The sequence below is a fragment of the Pygoscelis adeliae genome, unplaced genomic scaffold (genome assembly GCF_000699105.1).
Source record: "Pygoscelis adeliae isolate BGI_AS28 unplaced genomic scaffold, ASM69910v1 Scaffold4, whole genome shotgun sequence".
Lineage (NCBI taxonomy): Eukaryota > Metazoa > Chordata > Aves > Sphenisciformes > Spheniscidae > Pygoscelis > Pygoscelis adeliae.
This window is the reverse complement of record NW_008824986.1, coordinates 15,046,598-15,067,465: the sequence shown is the minus strand read 5'-3', so window position 1 is coordinate 15,067,465 and position 20,868 is coordinate 15,046,598. Positions and strand designations below refer to the sequence as shown.

The 20,868-nt window shown below is 36.0% G+C and overlaps 1 protein-coding gene across 1 annotated transcript in view; it reads left to right on the top strand.

Moving 5' to 3' along the window:
• The window catches only part of ATRNL1 (attractin-like 1), a 548,413-nt gene that overhangs the window by 293,423 nt on the left and 234,122 nt on the right, over window positions 1–20,868 (top strand). The window contains exon 25 of the mRNA XM_009325920.1: window positions 1,558–1,619. Within this exon, the coding sequence (XP_009324195.1) occupies window positions 1,558–1,619 (62 nt within the window). The remainder of the gene's footprint in view (window positions 1–1,557; window positions 1,620–20,868) is intronic.

The following is a 20,868-nucleotide window of genomic DNA, read 5'->3' as shown; positions in this document are numbered from 1 at the left end:
GAAAGAATTTTCCTTGTCTTGTCCCTTGTCTATGTAGGCACAAGAAAAAAGACATTAACATTCATATCTAGATGAAAATCCCATGGAAATAAATCTTTTAAATTGTATTATGGTTCTTTGTGTCAGGTTTAGATTCACGACATTTACTTGCTCCTTCATGATCTACTTATAATTAAAATATGTATTCTTTTTGTTAATATTCTGTGTTGAAATTAGTCTAAGATGCATGGTACTGTTTCTTCAGAAAATACTGTAGTTCATCTTTTAAACATGAACTCTAATGTAATCATTAGAAGATAATGTTTGATTAAAATCTGAAATTACTTCTGGGGTAGAACTTTTTATTGTGTTTTTGCTCTAAGTATGAGTACTTTTAAGAATATCCCATACAACCAAACAAGTAAGTTTTACTCTGAAAACATTTGTAGATTAAACTTGAGTAGTGAGTCAGAGAGTTCTTTCTCTCTCCTGCTTCATTCCCACGTGGTCTTCAGCCTCTTGTCTTTCCACAGGCTCCCAGGCCAGAATATAGGTTTTGCCCTGATCCAAACACAGCAATCTACTTAAGCTAGGCACATTTAGATTTACTCTCTAAAAAAATTCTTGAGTATCATGAGTTATAATTTCAAAAGTTCACGAGTCAGCTGTGAAAGGGAACCAGAGTAATTTGGTGGTAAACACAACAATTATTTGAACAGGCTGGAAATAGAGTTAGATAAACACTTTGTGCAATTCAAAGTAGAAGATTCTGTATATCTTCAGTTTGATAATTATACACTATGAAAAACTGAACAAGACAGGGACTTAAGGATATTTGTAGATATAACTTAAGTACTGTTCTTAACATTAGCAAAAAGTAATTATAATAATAATTATAGGCTCTATTGCATGCAAGTGTGAATGTGCATCTGTGTGTATATGCTGTCTTAGAGATAATTATTAAATCTTTGTGAAAAATTACAGTAAGGAGTTGAACTAATGCATGTTCTGGTGAAGCTGTAAAAATGTAGCCTAAAAGAATATTTGTTACTTTGTCTTTAAAGTAATTTGCTTTGAAACAGTTTGTTTTATTATGCACCAGATTTATCTGTTTTTTTAAAATTAACATATGCATTAATTTTAATATGATGCAATTAAAATATTTTAAATGTATTAATTTTAAGCACAAGATGGTTTTTGTCATTTCTAAAACCTTGTTTCAGAGTTGTTATTAAAATGGAAAACGGTGATAGTTAAAACAGTTGACTACAAAGAAGGCAATTTATATCAATATGATTTATTAATAGTTTGCATGTTGTTTTCATTGTTTATATCAAGGAAGTTTTACATGGATATTTCTATTAACTTTACTTCAATAGACTATACTCTATTGTTTGTATTTTGACACAGGCAAAGACATGGAAGTTAGTTGCTCATCTCACTTTGTGGTAAATGCAGGTGTGTGCACACTAGACTGAAATTACACTTGAAACTAATCATCCTGGAGCCATAAAGCCCTAGCCTAAAAAGAGCTGTTGACTCTGAAAATGTTGTAATTTACTTCTATTTTATTTGCAGATTGCCTTCTCACAGCACAATACTATCATGGATCTGGTGCAGTTCTTTGTCACCTTCTTCAGGTAAATTGTTTTTTCTGTCTTCTGACTGAAATCATGCTGATTCTTTTTCATCAAACCAGTATCTTAACCAGCTTCTTAATCTTAAGAAATGCCTGCAAGGAAGCCTTTAAACTGTGTTCTCTAATTTGCACCAGTGGAGGATCCAGGCCATTGCCCTGTAGCTACAGGCAGCTGCTGGCATCTTTCATATATTTCATATTCAGTGGTACAGTCTTCACACTTACTTCATAAAGATTAGCTAGATATGTTCTGTACATTACAGTGATTAAAAGAAGCCAGCTACACTGACTTAAACTAGTAATTTATGTGTGTGAGTTTTTTGTAAACTTTGAAAGAATTATTTAAAATGATGGTTCTGTTCAATAGCTTGTTATTTTTAATAAAGCACCCCAAATCACTGCTAATACTTTCATGTATTAGAGATTAATTGTGAAAGGCAATAGGTGATGCATGAGATTTGGTTGTGGCAGCAATGCAGGAATTGGCTTCAACTGCAAATGGACAACTATTCTAGGATCTGAACATAACTCCACTGAAAGACTTCTTAAAAGTTCAGCTGTCTTATAAAATGTCACATACTTGAATGTACAGGGATTAGTTATGGCACTTTGAAATCTTGCTGTGAAGATATTCCACAATAACCATGAAGTGTATGCAAAATGTGAACAGTGACAGACAAGTGTGTTCATCAGACTTTCTGTATTTCTAGAACTGCCATGCATTTATTTCACAAGTTCACAGTACAGCTTTTCTGTTTGCTTTAATCGCTGCTCAACTGTACCTGAAGAATCAGACTCTTAAATGCTGTGAACAGACCAACTTATGTTAATTGCTGTCACCAAAAAGGGGGCAGAAATGAGCAGACTCTGAAGTCTTCTGTACCCAATGCATTGGCTAATGGAGAGTGGTTTAGTAGCTGATGCAAAGCATCCCGTTTCTCCTCATTCACCACACACAGAGCAATAAAATGCTGGCTGCCTAAAGGTCAGTCTAGTAGTGTTTTGGGTTTTTGGTGTTTGGTTGTTGGTTTGGTTTTTGGGTTTTTTTCTGGGAAGCCAGCAAGATCTAAAAAATGATGATGCTCATGCAAACCTTAAGATGACAAACTTTTATAGGAGAAAGCAACGTCTGTCCAAGTACGCTAGAACAGAGGGACCCTCTGACAAATAGCAGAGGTAGACTAAAAGCACTTTGTTTCTGCTCTGTGCCCTAATGCAGGCTTAGAAAAGGTGAACTACAGGCTCTTTGATGGTGAAGCCATCTCTATAGATATATTGCATTAGGTGTCCTGGTATGATTGTCTGTCTGATATGGTTTATTCTGGGTAAAGGCAAACTCACTGTGATCCTGATGAAAGAAGGGATCTCTCTGCCTGAACAGTAAGCTAATTTGAAACCAAGGCCAATGTAATCCCCCTTACAGAGAGAAAGGTTGTAGGATAGCTGGCAGCTGTCCTACCACTGCCTTTGACTCAGCCCCAGTCTAATTGTATAACCAAGGCTTTCAGCTGGCACTCAGTTCAATAGGGGCTTGCAGCTGTCTGCAGCATAATGTTAATAATCAACTTTAGGAACCTGGTTACAGAAATACGTAAAGGAATCAGGAAATGCTGTGAGTAGTTCATTGCAGTAATCCAAGCAAAGTACAAAACTTAATGACAGGGCAGCCCCCAAAGGCACATACAATTCAGGCTAAGGTGCGATGGTTATGATGAGAAATCAACCAGAGTATTTATCAAAATATATTTTAAAATCTTGATGTAAGGTTGTATGGTGCTCTTCTACAACTGAATTGGTATTAAGGTGTCTGTAGACAGGTAGGATGTCTAGGAGCTGGAGGTTTCATATTGTGTTTCTAAAAAAAAAATAGAAACAGAAAGAATAGCACACAGTAGATTCACACTTTGCAAAGCAGAACCTGAGAGGAAGAGGGAAGGGAGAGGAGAGGAGAAGCTTGAGTTGGTTTTGAATGAAATGACTGTATGAAAAGTTATTTAATAGTATTGTGTTCCCAAATCAATTAACTCTGCTGGGAAGATTAGCCCAGGCTTATTGCTTGGCTAACTGACTCTTTCCAAGACATGAACCAGTACCTTCTGTGTGGTTTTTTTCAGTGTTACGCCCAGAGGCGTGGGGTTTTCATGGGTGTTAGAAGTCCATTTATTTTCTTATCACAGAACCAAAACGATCATGTATAATGTCACAGTGACACTCCCAACTCGTAACTGCTGCGAGTGTAGCATCTTCACTGACATCAGAGCTAGCAAATGGTCAGTCCATGTAAATGATCCAAAGAAGAAACTGTCAGGTTGTTTGTCACCGGACTAGTAGTTGCAATGTGTTGTAAATACATGTAGGAAAAATACTTCGTGTGTCTTTTATAGAAAACTGGGCTGAGAAATTTAGAATGAAAAGTTTCCAGTTTAGACATGATTAAAACTTTCAGTAGATATTAAATTGGATGTTGTTTCTACAGGATCACTGTAAGTCCAAACAAGCTGCAGAATATTTCTGATAGGAAAACGTAGCAATAACTAATTTTTTTTTTTTTTTCACACTAGTGGACAGAGTTAGTCATACCCAAAGACAGCATCAATACATCCTCTCCAAAGTGGTTGATAGTGTTCAAGCCTTTGTCTGAAAATTTGGTTTCAACAGTTTCTAGCCTAACAGAATTATTTTAATAAGGGTTTATTTGTTTGTTTCTTGGGGGTTTTTTGTTTGGGTTTTTTTTTTGTTTTTTACTGGATGGGAATGGGGTGTATTAAAACAGTGCAAAGTATGTTGGTAACAGTAATAACCCAGGTCATATTTGCTAGGATTATTGACAGAGAAAATAATTGTGTTTAAAGACAGTTGGAATGTGCTTGATAACAAAACATGTTTCAACCTACGTTGATAAACATGCATTTGCATTTCTCTCAGCTAGTAGTATATTTTTTGTATTTCTGAGCACGTGGCATAACCCTGTTCACCCTGGCTGCCTAGCCTAATCAGCAAATAGATTTGACAATAACAGGTTTTTTTTAACAACCATTCAAAACTGTAGTTTAAAACTGTTCCTTTGTAGGGTGTATGTTCCAGAGTAAAAGATGAAACACACATTTTACTGCCTGAATCAGAAATGTCAAAATAACAAGCATTTTTAGAATTTTCCCTACGTATCAACTATTTTAAAAATATTGTTCTGTAAGGAATTTATTTAAAACTATACATAAAAAAGTGCAAAAGCTGTGATTAGATCTGCAATTAATGCTTGATCTACCAAGATAGTGTTATTGTATGTCCTAGAACAGAAAAGTTATAGAAATAAAAGTTATATTGAAAAAATAAGCAGAATATTACAGAAACGGTAGTGCTCCGGACCATGAAAATTCATAGTGAAAAAATGTGGGGATTAAGGGCACGGACTCTGGCAGGCAACAACCAAAGACCCTTTATTGCTCTTTATCGGCCCTCTTTATAGCAAACAGAAGTGTTTCACGCGCCGTCTGCAGCTTGCGGATTGGTTACAGCCTCGTGTTCACGCGCCTCTATGCTCTAGCGGATTGGCCGGTTCTTCCCATCAGGCGACATGCCTTCATGGCCTTCATCTTGTTTACTCCTCTTCAGCAGCTCACTGCTTCCTCCTTTGTCTTCTGCCTGCGTGCCTGCTCAGGCCTCAATGGCACAGTGCTTGCTCATCAAGCTCAGTAATGTCCGTGGTTGAAGTTCCCATCCCCACATCTCCCCCTTTTTGTTTTACTAGAAACACTGCTGAAACCGATCTTTCAATCATTCTTCGTATACGTTGTAATAAACATGGTACACAAACCAAAATGCATATAAACACTACTACGCATATCCCTCCTAGCTTGGCTAGTCCTTTTAACCAGCCATTTAAACCCCATCTTGCGAATAACTTATCCAACCAGTTCCAGGGGTCTTCTCGCCGGCGGAGCGAGTGGTTGTAGGGGTCGTGGGGTGGTGAGGAGGGGTGGTCTCAAGTCCGCAAGCGCAGCAGCCAGGGGGTCTTTCCCCCTGGCCACTCCCCCATCAAAAAAAAACCCCATTTAATTTCATTTTTTTTATACTGAAAGGTTTCATTGTATCTACTGGTTCAGTGACCTTTTCTCTAAGAGTAGAAACGCAGTCAGATATGTAAGAGTACTAACAGTTTCCTAACAGTGTTATAGAAACTGTGGCATCTGTGTTGCTTTAGTCAATGCCTTGAAGACTTTTAGCCATCACACAAATTGAGAAGTGTGTGAATTTTTTTTTTCCACCTGCTTTGAAGCAGTATAGATCTCATTAGAAAATTTCACAGGCAGCAAATGTGAATGATCTTTCTTCTTATACTGAAGAAATGCAGTCCCCCCAGTTAAAGAAAGTCTATTGCTGTATTACCCTGGCCAGTGAAACACTCAATAAGCTAAAGCCTGGCTTTTTTTTCTAAACTATAAGTGATAAAGAAGTTTTCAGTGTTTTCAGTTCTCACATGAATGTGTTATTTTAGCTGAGTAGGTGGCCAGGACATTTTAGGCATTTCATAATGGTGTATGAAGTATCTTTAGTTTCTGAAAACATTATTTACTTTTTCTTTAGATTGTATTTTATCATGCATAAAAATTTACAATGTTCAGTATTTGTTAGTTTTTATTATATATGATTTGAGTAAATCCAGAATTGAGAGCCAAGAAACTCTTGATTTCTAAACTTGCTTTTAAATAAAATTATAGTTAAGAATTTATAACAGTACTCACACATTTCTTGCAAAATTATTTGTATCAAGAATCTGAAGCAGGAGTTCTGGTAAGAAATGCAGTTTTGTCTCATAATCAAAAACCAGGCAAACATGAAATCGATACAGGTGACAAAGGTTAGCTATTAGTATTTTTGTGATAGGTAATGATATGCAACTGCTACCGTCATAACTTTTTTTAAAGCCTGTTTCAAATACATACTACCAACCACTAACAAATCAGGCACTTTCTCTGAGCATACATCTTCTTTATGCTCTCAGAATAATTCCTTCCGTTGCCTCTAGTTCAGCTCTTGGGGTGGAGCTGACAACTGATGCATTTTATGACTGGCTGGAGTTGTGCACTTTAGTCGCTTTTCTAGTATGTCTCCTTACTATTATGAATTACAGAATTTCCAATTTGTAATAAGTAGAGTGGTATTAAGAAATACGGATGCTTTGGAAATCCTTCTTTTGTGTGTTCTTTAAGAAATTCTATGAAAAATTATAGTCATTTAGGATCAGGGGTACATTCTTTCTGACAAATCTTTCTGTGAGCACTATGAGTGAGAGAAAACAATATACAAATATACCCAGTGTTTATTGCAGGAGGGAAGGGATGGGCAGTTAGGTTAGGACGAGGACTAGTAGCATGAGCTGCATTAGGAAATGCAGCAGTTACTGAAGAACCAGATTTATCACCCCCATCTGTATGACTGTGTGCCAAAATCTCACAACAGTCATTTCGGTCGCGTTTCACACAGTGGGAGTGGATGGCTGCGTTTCAGTGGGTTGTATCAGAGTTCCTGAGAGCTTCAGTACCTGAATCTGCCATTCTGGGTGTAAATTTGCAATGGGTGAATTCCATCTCTTCACTGGCATCCTTTGGTGTGTCTGCCTGGCTTCTTGTTTTCTTTTTGTTAAAATAAAGGATGATAAATTAATGCGAGATTTTGGCATGCCTATCTTTATGAGATCGAATATTGACCTTCATAGGAAAGACAAAATGCAGTGTGTCAGGATCAGATCATGTCCACCATGGCTGGGTTCTCAGAAAATGCAGAAGTCTTAGAAATCTAAATTAGAATATTTTCTGGTAACATGAAAATCAAGTTATCTTAGCAAAATGGATTTTACATTTGGGGCCAGAATAAAATTGATTTTTACTTAGTGATGCATCAAGCAGTTTTCACCTCACTTAGAAGCAAATAGTTGTTTGACTTCCACTGGGACAAGCATGTCCATACTGCAGTGGGCAATCTGAGTTGTTTTTCTTTTTTGTTTAAAATGATTGTTTTGAGTTGTGGAATGTAGCTTTGTGTCTTCCACACTCTGAATCGCCCGGAAACTTTGTCATCACTGTAGAGTTATTTGATTTATTCATACTTCCTGAGAAGGCACCCACTTGTTATTGGCCTGCAAGCGAAGGAGATTCCCCAGTACCACTGGATCAGTTGGTCTTCAAAACAACGGATGAGTCATTTAATCCCTTGGTGAATGAACTGTTTTCCATTATTTCGTTCTTGTTTTTCTTCTTTCTGTGTTCATCCTTTGAGTCATTTGGAAGTGCATGTGAGTGCACTAGTGCTTGCCGTATTTTGATTTCAACATACACTGTTCCTCGAAGTACAGAACAGTTCCTCAGCTTGATATCTGAAGGTGGCCTATGTACTTGCTTGATATACAGCAGATATGGGCTTTTCCTTCCTTCAAGTAGGTGCATTTAAAATTGTGCATTTCTCACTTCCTGTGCGTATCAAATACAGTAAGTGAGAGCTGTTCGTTGTGCCTGGTGAAGTGCTTAATCCCAATTTCTGCTCAGTTCATAATAACTAGAAATAAGTTCTGGAGTTGTTAAGTGCAGAGGGGAGTTGTGAGGTGAAGGTTTGGGTGGTTTTAACAAGATTTGAAAGATTTCTTTTCTTTTTTTTGTAGTCTGAAAAAAAAAAATTAAATTGCACTCTTCATTGTGTATGGTGCTGTAGTCTAGCACTCCAAAAAACATTTTGTCACTTCTTCTGCTTTTATAAAATCTCATTGGAATCAAAGCTGCCACTTATGTAGTAGTGTTCACCCCAGAGGTCTCTGAAGGTGGCACCTGAAATATACTTCCTAAGACTCCTGAAGAAAGTATGTCTTTTTTGAAGACTCAGTACTTTGCAGGCTCCCTTACTTTGAGACAGTTCTGTAATATTCTCCTTTCAGGGATGCGTCTTTTTACAGCTGCATTGTATTTTGTTTCCTAAGAAACATCACAGATAATTCATATTGTGTATGTGTTTTGATTCCCTCCATTTTATATTGTATTTTCTTAAATCCGATTAGTCAATTGTTTTCTTAGACTAAAACAACGTTGGCGCTCACGGCTATTCGTCTTCTAGAGTGCTTAATCCCGGTCACTTTTTTATGAAACTACAGTCCACTGTACTTTAAACAAAAGAACTAGAACAGGTTTTCATCTGTGATAAATGGACTTGAAAGTTTGCTTTTGTCATTTTAATTCAAAAGAGGAGCAATTCTGCCTTCTTATGACAGGGTACATGTACCAGTTGCAAAGTTAACTTCAGAAGTTTGTTTCCGGATGTTAGTATATAGTGAAGTGGGGCGAAAGCTGATGAAGAAAAATAATAAGAAGAAAAAGGAAGTAAAAAATATTAGGGTTTTCCTTTAAGCAATAATGTCATTGTCCGTTATAGCAAGTGACAAGCAGCTTTCTCAAGCACTCTGCCAGTCTGTCTTTGCAGTCGCAGTTGGTATGGCATGCTGTGAAGTGAGTGACATCGAAGAAATGAGCAATCTGTTTATGGCAGTAGAGAAATTCGGAGTCCTTGTGTTCAGTTGTAATAAATCACAGAAAGAGAGAAAAGTAATACACCGTGTGTTGTTATTACTTTTGAGAAGAGACATTGGAATTCAAAGGAATTCATCTAATGAGCTTTTTCAATGGAATATTAATAAAAATATTGTCAATAAGAAGCAAAATTATGGAAACTCTGCTGTGGACTCCAAAAGCCACATTAAAAATTACACATTAAAAAGTAGTTACATCATCTATTTATATTTTCAATTCTGAACTTAATCTGCATATGTGGCCCAATTATGTTTTATATCATAGTTGTTTTTCTTTGTTTTCAATTTTTTGTGATATTTTAGGAAAACCCTCTACAGTTTCAAAATTGTATTTCTTTCATTATATGTCTTGAGTCTTTTCAGTCAAAATTATAAATACCAGGTTGAGTGGTATCAGGGGTTTTATATTCTTTATATAGTGCAATTACAGAACAATAATGATGCTTCTTTGGCTTGGAAATCTAAAAATCCTTACTCTGTCTTCAGGAAATTGTCATGTTAATAGGGCATTCAATAAGGAGATTTATGATTTTTTTACACCTACCACTTCAAATATATTCACCTCTTTGGAAAAGGTATCGGAAATGTTAAATAATGAAAGGAAAAATCCTTTAGCAATTTATTAAATTTCTTTATTATATTTGAGTCTAATACGCCAAACAATGCTGACATGGCTTGGTGGCTCTCTTAAGTGTATTTTATATTTCTGTGAGTTATTACCAAAGGATAACATCTGCACTAGAGAAACAGTACAGTGAAAAAAAAGAATGAGGGGAAAGCATAAAAAAAATTTCTTAAAATAATGTGACTCTTTTGGTTTGGAAGGCTGCTGAAATGTGGCATTGGTTGGCAGTCCTCCATCCCCAAATTCACTAATTAACCATAATTAGAATAAATTAGTCTTCCCCCCCCCAAAATTAAAATCTTAAATGATTATTATAAATCAGCAAAATCATTGCAAAAAAGCTGCATTGACAGCACATCTATTTTTAAATAGAAACAATATATTAAATTTATAATTATTCTTGAAAGTTACTGCAGAAAATATTAAATTCTGTAATTCATAATTTGTCTGCAAATTTAATGGACACTTTTTTTTTTCCTTTTTGGGTCTGGATTTTTTATTTACAACATCACTTGTTGAGAGAAATATAGAGTATTTCACCCATGAAGGGCAAAACCATAAAATTATATGAAGTATGAATGTCTTTTCCATGAGTAAAAGAAACATAGTCACACTTTATGGGTGTGATGTTCTATTTATTCTATGGAGATTAATTTCAGTTTATGTTAGATTAAGCCCCTTTGATTGTAAATCTTCTTTATTTGCTGCTTCAAAGGGGTGAAAGGAAGAACTGCTGAGAGTTAAAGTTCACATCTAGAGCTTTATTGTGTAATATATTTCAGAGTCCTTTTAAATGGTTCACTTTTGTTTGATACTATATTGGCAGAATGAAATGTGAATGTTGGTCTTCCAAATAGCGTCCTGATGTATACTATATCCATTTTCCCTTTTTAGTTGTATATAAAGGCTGTTCGCATAATTGATCATTCATTCATATATTACTATAGTAGCTCCTGGTATGGCTCGTGGTATATTTAATATGAAAAGACAGCTTTATGTATATATACATGAATTATTTATGTATGTAGGAAAATATACATATAAAATATGTATGTGTGCATTTATACATTATATAGTTACTTTTTACTAATTATTTTAATAAAGTTATTTAACCCCCCCATTCTCTATAACATTTCAGCACATGTTCATAATGAAAAAATCAATAATTTTTCTTCATAATCATTTTCCTGCAAATAACAAATTCCCCACTCGAACACATTTCATTCTTCCTTACCTTCAAGAAGTATTTTGATGTTTCATTGCACAGCAAGGACCAATAAACCTAGGCTTTGTAGGGACAGTTGTCAGAGATGATTTTAAACTGTTATAGGATGTTATGCCTCAGGAGATGAAGGATTAAGTTGGTTTTCTACATTCAATATATATTAATGAACGATTTTACACAGATGTGGTAGCTGTTCTTACTAATAAACTAATACGTTTTATATTGATAATTCATTGATGCTGCTTACTTTAAACTATAATTTATATAAAATGCAGTAGATACCGTAGATACTTTAATCTCCCTGTTTTCAGTTATGCATTCAGAGCTTAAATTGCGAAGCTTTATTAATACCATTATTGAAGTTTTGGTTTATTATTTTACATAATTTTGCTCTTCTTCCTCAACAAAATTATTTTGGTTACATTTTTAATAGTAATTTTAAATGTGCTCTTCTAGAGACTTCTTACAGCGTGCTTTTGGCAGTATACTGGTTTTGTTAAGGCTCATTTCCCTTTCATGTATTTCTCTTAACTTTAATAGAGCAGTCCAAATGTTCTGTGCCACAACATCCAGTGGTCCTGTGGAAACCAGTCAGAAAGCTCCATGGCACAGGGGTACCGTTTTAATTTGCCTGTGACCTTTATTTTGGCTCCTCTGCAATGCTACAGATCTCCATTGCCAAAACCAGTCTCAAAACAGAAAGGCTGCTACCATCAAAACCATTTACCAGCCAATGAGCCACCTAAAGGCAACAAGCATCTTTTACTACAATAAATCTTCATTACTTCCCAAACAAGTTACACTCCGCATGTAAAACAGCTGGAGCATCTCAGCCTGTGCATCTAATCCTTTGTTTATAATTTGCTGTATACACAGGCATGCATTGTGCTACTAAGTGTCAGTGTTTGGGTGAATCAGTCTATGAACACCTACCATGAATACTGTGCTGCCCCATTCAGTGTAAGTTGTTCTGGGTAGAAGTACTTGAGTAAAGGCAGCTCATACACTTTGATTTTTGTTGTTGTTATTTATATTGCTATTTAGCTAAGCAGTAAAACAATCACATTCTATAACTCCATTCTTCTCCCATAATACCTACATAATTTTATTTTTATATATAAATAAAATATATATTCACATATATTTCGCACAGGTATACTTAATTTTTTTTGAGTGGAGTCGCAGTGTACATATATAAGTGGTCTGGGTGGCTGTGGTGCAAACTTCTTGGATATTTTAGAAAATAGTGTCATTGGGATAATTCAGACTTACCTTGTGGAAGTAATAGTGAGCTTGGATCACGCATGTCCTTCCTTACTTTTTGGTTGTTGTTTGGCTGGGCAGCTAGAGGTGGCCTGAGGGTTAGTTAATGCGAATTCCTCAAAAAAGAAAAAAGATATGAACTATGCAACAGAATCCAGCTGCAGCGGATCGACAGTATCATCTCATGATCACAGTTGGGTTAGAGTTGTACAGGAAGCACCTAAAAGCTAGTGCTAACTTTGTGGAGTTGGAATAAATTGGAAGATTGAGCATGTAGCCATATAGAAGGTGATTTCTTAAAGGGGCTTTACTTTGAATACTTGTTAAGATGTAGCTGTGACACAGGTCATACGCTAAAAGAAATGATGCTTGGATCAGATACTGTTAGATGATATGAAATTCCACACCCACCTGAGTACTACTGATTCAAAAATGTTTTGTCAAGTTCTGAGATTTAAGCACTTCTGCCATTTAAAAAAAAAAATCACTTAAGAATTTTTGCTCATGTCTGAGTGTGCCTCCTGTAGTGGCCAGTGCAGTGATGCAGTTATGTGATATCTTTAAAGCTAGGCTGTGTCTGAGATTTTATGGCTCTTTTCTTTAAAAAAAGTTACAATATCCTTGTGTTTTCCAGGTATTTTTCTTCATAAGGCAAGGGAGTAAGATCTTTTTCTGAGGAATTCCTTTACAATCTTCCTGCTATAGTCAATAATAGTCCTCCAAGATAGAAATAAATTTTCATCTTCATATCCATCTACCCTGTGGGAGATGAAATTCTGTAGAAAGGTCTGTTACACTGATCTGCCAAACTTCTCTTTGCTTCATAAAAACGTCTAATCTCTCTGATTCTAACGTACAGAAAAACAGGAATTTATTACGTGGGAGCAGAGTCCCCCCCTAGCCCATTGTCTCTGAAAATATTTCATTTATAAAGCTTGGGATCATCAATGATCAATGTCTCACCTGCCAGGGAAGGATAATGTGTTGACATACTTTCTGAACTGAATTTTTACTCAACAGCCCGATTACTCTGTCCATGGCTCCATCTCAGCCTTCCTTCTTCCTTTTATTTTATTCTAAGTGAGATAAGTACCAGTTACATCTGTTTCCAAGCAGAAGTATTCCGTTTCTGTATGACTCTAAGACACAGATGTTATGAAAAGAAGAACTGTAGTATTTTCCTGCACCAGGAGTAGGAAATCCTTTAGATGTGGTCTCCTATTCTCCTCAGTTAAAAGGACTGCTCTGATACTAGGTGGAAATCTTCGCAAAGGTTTGATGTTTCCTTGGGGTATAACTTGAGTCTGCACTGATGATAGTTGATAGGCATTAGGCTGGTATTGAAGAGCACTATGTTGAAATGCAGGATTCTGAAATCATTGAAACCTATCCTTTTGGGTTTCCTTTTCTTTTTTTTTTTTTTTAAATACCTGTTGAATACCATTTAACAGTTGAGTTTGTTCTAAATTCTGATCGCTATTGTATACACTGTCAGCCTTTTCTCACCTTCGAATAACTATGTATTAGTGTTTTCTAGACCTGCAGAGCTGTTCATGGCAATTACTTTGCTGTGTGAACTGCAGAAAAGGGTATACAGATTTTCTATTGCCATCTTTAAGAAGTTTTGCATATATTAAATAAAAATGCTTTCAGTTGACTCTCTATATATGAATGTATTTTTTAATCCATGAGCTAGGGTATTTCCATTATGCCCTTGTAATGTTTGTAAATCTTCATTTAAAACCTTGGTCAGTAATTTTATGAACTGCATCTCTATGTAGATGCCATTCCTGTTAATCAGCCATGACACAGTTAAAAAAATCTAGTGTGGATATCCTTTACCTTGCATTCTTACCAAACATAGAGTTCTGCCTGGGAGGACCAGACTAGTAGCAGGCCATATATATTTCTTTTTAACTGTTATTCTTCTTTTTATAAGGTTGGTAGTTGTGAACATGTGAGAAGTGAATTTTAGGGGCAATTATGTGACTTTCATAAGACACTTCATGCAAGATTTATATATGGGAATATATGGGTTTTCAGGACTGCATCCAAAAATCGCATTTTAATTGCTGTTGTCTGGATAAGAAGAATTATCCATGTAATTAGTTTCAAATGAACTTGAAAGGTGTTGCTTAACTTGTCTAAATTCCATCTGAGAGACAAATAAATAAATACAAATTTGCATTTAAATGATTTTTAGAAATACTTGAAGTTTTAAATACCATCGTAGATAATTTAATTCATATTCACACATTTATTTCACTTTCCAGTTTGGAAAGCGTGAACCGAGGGCTTGAACCCTTTATATGGCTTTAAGATGAGAAGGTTCACAGTTTAATTAAAGTTTCCTTGGGCTCCTTCATTTCATGCAGAAACTGGGGGGGAAAAGTTGGAGCTCAGGAGCTATTGGTTTATTAAAACAACAGGGGCAGGAAAAACCTGACTCAGAATGGGACATAGATCTAGGCTGATGGAAAAAAGCCCTGCCGTATTTAAGTATGTACAACAATAAAATATGTGTAACTGAAGAGGGAAAGGTTGGCCAGCTCTTAGTTGATTGGTTCCAGAAAATGGAGTGTGAGGTGCAGCCAGCGCATGGAACTGCTGATACTGGTAGTATTTCTCACGACTAGCAAGAATGAGAGAAGGGCATTCCTTTTTTTGACGGTAATGGTGTCTTAGTAGGCAGTGTCTTTCACTGGCTGTGGCAGCCAGAGCTCTCTTAGAGCAGGAAACAAGCGCTACTGGCCGATACGTCTTGGCTCCGCAGGGTCAACCAAGATTTATTTCCCTGACCCCACACACTGCGTTACCATGGACTGGAAGCTGCATATCCTACTCCATTGCTAGCCAAGACTACTTTCCTCTAAGTCTTCACACATTTAATTTGGAACCATAACACTTCATTCCCAGAATCATTCAGAATTGCTAATTATTGAAATATTCCTACTTACAACAGTGTTTGTAAAACTGTGATTCAGAGCAATTTAATTAATCATTAAAAACATAAAAAATTTTATACTGCTCTCATACATATCAGACTCCTAATAGTATGTTTACAGTGCTTTGTACTTCAGATAATCCTGTTGAAATCTTTGGAGCTGCTTGTCATGTGTATATTAGTTAATACAAGTAAGGATGGCTGAGCCTAGTACATAATCATAATCATAAACAAAATGTTCTTGTCAAGTACAATGAGAGAAATCAATTGCTGTGCAATAATTGCTATTCAAAGTCGTGGTTTTAGAAAAATAATTGTTCCATTATTTTTATTTTAGAATTGTGCTTGCTTTATAACATATCAATTAAAATGTGCTCTATTTGCCAATAAAAAGATAGTAAATAATATGTCAGAAAAACAGTTCTTAGAAAAACAGTATACGTGATCTCTTAGGAAACTTTTACAATACTAATTTAAAAACATTAACTTGGATAAGAGACTCATTTTCTTTGCATGTGTCTACATTAGAAAGCTTTTTGTCATCTTTTTTTTTTTCCTGAATACTATTATTTTTTGTTCATGTTTAAAAAACCCCATAGTTAGTATGAAAGAGAAACATAAGTGCAGTGTAGGTTCACAGTTAAGATTGCCGTTTAGTGAAGTGTACATTTTTGTGCTCTTGGCAAAGGTAGTGAGATTAAGGGGCATGAGGTTTGATCTAGAGGGATATTTAACTATTGTCACACTCAGCACAGCGGGGTTCAAGTAATTAAGCAATAGTTGCCTTGATGGCTCAACTCCTATTTTCAGAGAAAGACTTGGGAGGGGCTTTTAAAGTATGTGTAAGTATACGCATGTGGGCAGTCAGTAAGACTGCTATGCACCTAAGCAACTTTATGAAAGTAATCTTTGGGTGCTTATGTCTCTATTAGTAAGCAGTATGGACTAATAAGAGATCATCTGTTGAGTAAAATGGTGCTGAGGACCTGACATCCACACTATATGCATCTTGTCATTTTTTCGCTTTGGACTAGCTCTAGTTTAGTTCCATGGACTGAAAGCCCGTTTGTGTCTGGAATGTACATTGCACATCTTCCAGTTCAGTTTCTACATCATGAGCTCCAAGATTGCTCCACAGTATGAGCCAAAGCACAACAGTGGTGACAACTGGGGGATTTGTTCCAAAGCCCACTCCAGATCCAGAGTAAATCAGCAATGCAGGCATACCGCTAGGAATCTAAGGACCTGTCTACCACACGTGTTTGAGCATGGTGACAGTATAACAATGGTAGTGTGACGCTGCAGCCGAGCTAACAGACCATCGGTTTTCTTGTGAGTTGTTAGAATAGTCTTGGCAAACTGTGCTGGCACAGATATGTTGATCCAAAGGTGGGCTTAGCCGGGGATAGCTTGAGAGACTGCACTACGTGCAGCTGTGTGGAGCTGCTGTACTTTGTCCCCTGTCGTAAGATGAGTAAATGTGATGGGTGCTTGAAGTAGAATCCCACACAGTTTTTAATTTTAATAGGATTAAAAGTATACTAGATTTAAGGTAAAGTTTGAAAAAGTGTTTGCTTTCATCCAATATGGAAATTTATGCTGAATTATTATGCAAATTAGTGGCTTAAGTAAAATCATAGAAACAACAATTATTCTTGTGTGAATGTTTACATACATTTTTGGACATTTTAATTTCTCTTTGCATGTTAAATAATAAGAGAATGAGAAAAGAAATAGAGAAGGATGGAACATTTTGTTTTGTTCTGTTTACCTTCCATTTACAATATTGGTCCTTAAAATACTTATATTTAATTCATGAAATAATTCCTTTTACATCACTGCAAAAATAAGTACAGTATTTCATTTTAATGCAAGTACTCTTTTGATACAATATGTAACTTACAGACATTAATATGTAATGAAAAAAAAGGAATTCTATACTATATTTATAATGCAGTCATAGAGCTTAAGGCACAAATGTGTCATCAATTCATCTAGTCCAACCACACTGACCATTACATTTCACAGATTTCCCCCTGTATTTATCCCTGTAATTTGAGATTGTTTAAAGATGATCTACAGGTTTCGTTTTAATTTGCAGATACCAAGCAGCAACTTATCCACTAATTCCCTTAATGGTTTGTGCTAGTGATTAATGTTAGTTTTTAGTCTGCCTCCTAATCACACGCAGAGCAAATCGTTTCTCAGTTGTGGAAAACGCTGCCCTCTTACTCCTCAGCCAGGTCTGTGAACTCCACTAAGTACATCTAAATATGAGCTCTGTAAGTTAAAAATGTACTCTGTACATTGCAAAAATAGTTATACAGGCAGCAATTATTCCTTGCAGTTTTCCTTTTCTGTGTTCTATTAAATGAGTATTTCTTTTTGCATAGTACCTAGAGCCCTTCTGGGAAGATCATCTGTCTGGCCTAGACCTTACTGCTAGACCCTGTTGTTCTCTTGCAGCCCTTCCTTGGCCACTTCCCTCTGCTGCGTTGGACATAATCTACTTATAATTCAGGCTTCCTCTTCAGTTCATCCATTCTCTTAATTGTTTATTGTCTCCTACTTAATCCTACGACGATAACTTTCAAACAGCCTGTAATACACGCCACCAGTGACGAACTGCTCATTTTCAAGGATGCTTTTTTAGTGTTTCCCCCTATTTTGTTCCACATGGTTTGAAGGGGCAACTGTGGAAAACTATGTCATTATCTTCTGGCAGATCGTTTCTTTGTTCTAGAGGCTACAAAATCCTGATAATGCTTGGACTGCTGTGGTTTTAAGTGTGTCTTAGCATGATAATTGTCTTATTGGGAGGATTTGCATTCATAAGTGCAGAAAGTCATTCACTCTGTACTCTGGGTCAGCGTTTCATAAGCCATCTGCATTGCAAAAGCATTTATCTGTTTATTCAATGTCATTCAGAGTCTCAGCTAGAGAGTCAGAAATGGTGGACCAACCATGTGGACAAGTCTGTGTAAGCACATTTATTTTTTATACTCCCTGTTTACCATCTATCTGTTTTCTGTATCTTACATTATCTGGTCATTGCAGCATAGTCAAATCTTTTTTTCGGTATATGTAACATTATTTTATGATACAGAAAATCAGTCATAATAATGTCTGAGTTTAATTCAAATGTGTCTGCTTCCAGCCATTGTCTCTTACCATGCATTTCTGTGCCAGATGAATGACAGCCTTGGTATTTTCTCCCCATGAAACTCGTATACACTGTAGGCAAGTCACCACTTGATCTTTTTGAAAAGTGAAATGATTAAGCTTGTTAAATCACTGTCAGTAAAAGATTTTCTCCAACCGTTGAATATTTTTTGTGATTCTTCTCTCTATTCTCTCCATGTTTCCAACCTCCTTTAAAAAAATGCAAATACCAGAATTTCAAGAACAAGTCTGATAGTATCTGTTTTGGTGATACCTTGTAGAGTGATAAATTAATCTCCCAAGTGCTGCTTACTGCTGCGCACCTGAGTATCTAAGGTTGTTTTAATCCTTTTTATTTCAGCATCTCAGGAGCAATTCAAACTGAGTTGATCATTCACACTGATCTCTAAATTATTTTGGGAATTGCTTCATTCCAAGGGGAATGCATATCCTTTGCTCTCTAAATGAGTCCTGCATTCCTTGTCCTTGTAAGTACAACTTAGCAGTCATTGTGTTTAAAAAAAAAAAACCCTAAAAAATTGCTGAAATAGGTCCAATTGACCAATTGGCACACTGTATGGTTTCTTTGTCCTCATTACCATTAACCATTTTTTTCCAGTCTTTGTGTCATGCATAGACCTCCCAGCTATTATATATCAGTCTCATCAAAACTAACTGGATCTGATACTCCGGGAACCTTGCAAACCCATCTAGAAATTTCCTTTTCTGATGTTGGTCCCCTTCTGACAATTTCTTTTTTAGCTGTCACCTGGGCAATTTTTAATTAATTTATTTTGCACTGCACTGATCTCTATTTTGCCACACTCTTTGAGATTGTGCTTTCTTCTCTTATATCTCTCTCTCAAGAAAAGAGCTAAGAAGTGTACTGGGGGGTTGGAGAGCATCCATCTATACTTGTCCTGCTGTTATACTGTTTCCCTATGATGTTAATGTCTTTATCACGTCTTCTTTCAACTCCCTATTGTTTCAAAACCAAAAAGAGCTTATTTCTACTACCATTCTATTCCCCTAGCCAAGTGGACTGCACTCCTTCATATGTTTTTAGTTCAACTTTGTGTTTTTGAGATGAGGTGGTGGTTGCTTCAAGATATAGACATACTATAGATTTATGCACTGGCATCCCAATGCTTTCTGTTTTGTTCTTTATTCCTTTCCTAATCTCTCCTAACATCCTATTTGCTGTTTGGACTGCCACTAAACATTCAGTTGATATGTTCAAAGAACTATCTGCAATGACTTCAAGACCATTTTCTTGCGTGGTAATTGCTAATTTAGAACCTATCATTGTGTATTTGTAGCTAGAGATTTTTTTTTTTTTCTTGTGCACATTGCCTTCAGTTCATTGGCACTGAATTTAATTTTCTTATTTTATTGCCAAGTCACTCAATATTGTGAGATCCTTTGCAGTCAGCTTTAATTTTTATTGCCCTAAATAAACCAAGGCTATTATCTCACCACAGTCTGGAACCAGGTTAGCTTGACAAAATCTATTTTCCATGTCTGTCTTCTCTTCATTAACATGAATTTTGATATTTTTTTTCCCTTCTGATTATTTATATTAAAAAAAAAACAGAGAAGAAACTCAAATATTTCATGTTTACTTGCCAAGAAAAGATCATACAAAAGTGTTATGTAAACATTTCACATTATCAACGCTATAATTTCCAATTATTTATATTATTTTATGGGTATGTCTTTGAAACACTTGTTTCTGATTTTGACTTTGCATGTAAACTAAACGATGTTTTGACTGATGACAGAAAAGTACAATGCGTGACCCAACTCCATTGATGTACAGAGCACAGAAGCAATTTGGCTGCAGTTTTTCAGCCAGAACTCTCAAGTTTTTTTCTTCTACTAGCTTAAGAGAATTGTTCAAGAAATTAATAAAGGTGAAGGACAGAATTTTCTAAGGAAAGAGATTCTGTTCCTGGTCATAATGAAGCAGTTGCACAGTGCAAGGCTCTCTTAGTTTCTTGTGTCCAGCTCTCTTGAATACATTCATCTTTTCCAAATTCCAGGAGCTTTGAATTCATCATTCTAAACAGAGCTGCTGATGTTTCCCTAATTTATTTTTTTGGAAGGACTATAGAGGAGGAGTAGAGTAAGTGAGATGGCTTACTCTTACTTCAAGCACAGCATGCTAATTTATAGCGACTCTGATGTTGCCCCTAAGCATCTGTTGCAGTTACTAGCTAGACAGTACAGTAGAGAAAACATTTCTGGGAAATAGTATTTGTAAGCGGCTATTGGTTTAAAAAGCTTAAAAGATATTGCTGCAAAAGTGGATTCATTCTGTTGGTCAGTGGGGGTTTTTTGTTCTGCTTTTTCCTAGACACCATATATAAATTCACAGTCAACTTGTGCTTGCTTTCAAAGGAGACTGGAGAAAGGGAGACAGCCAAAGACAAATGTTAAAAAATAAAATCAGTGCATCAAC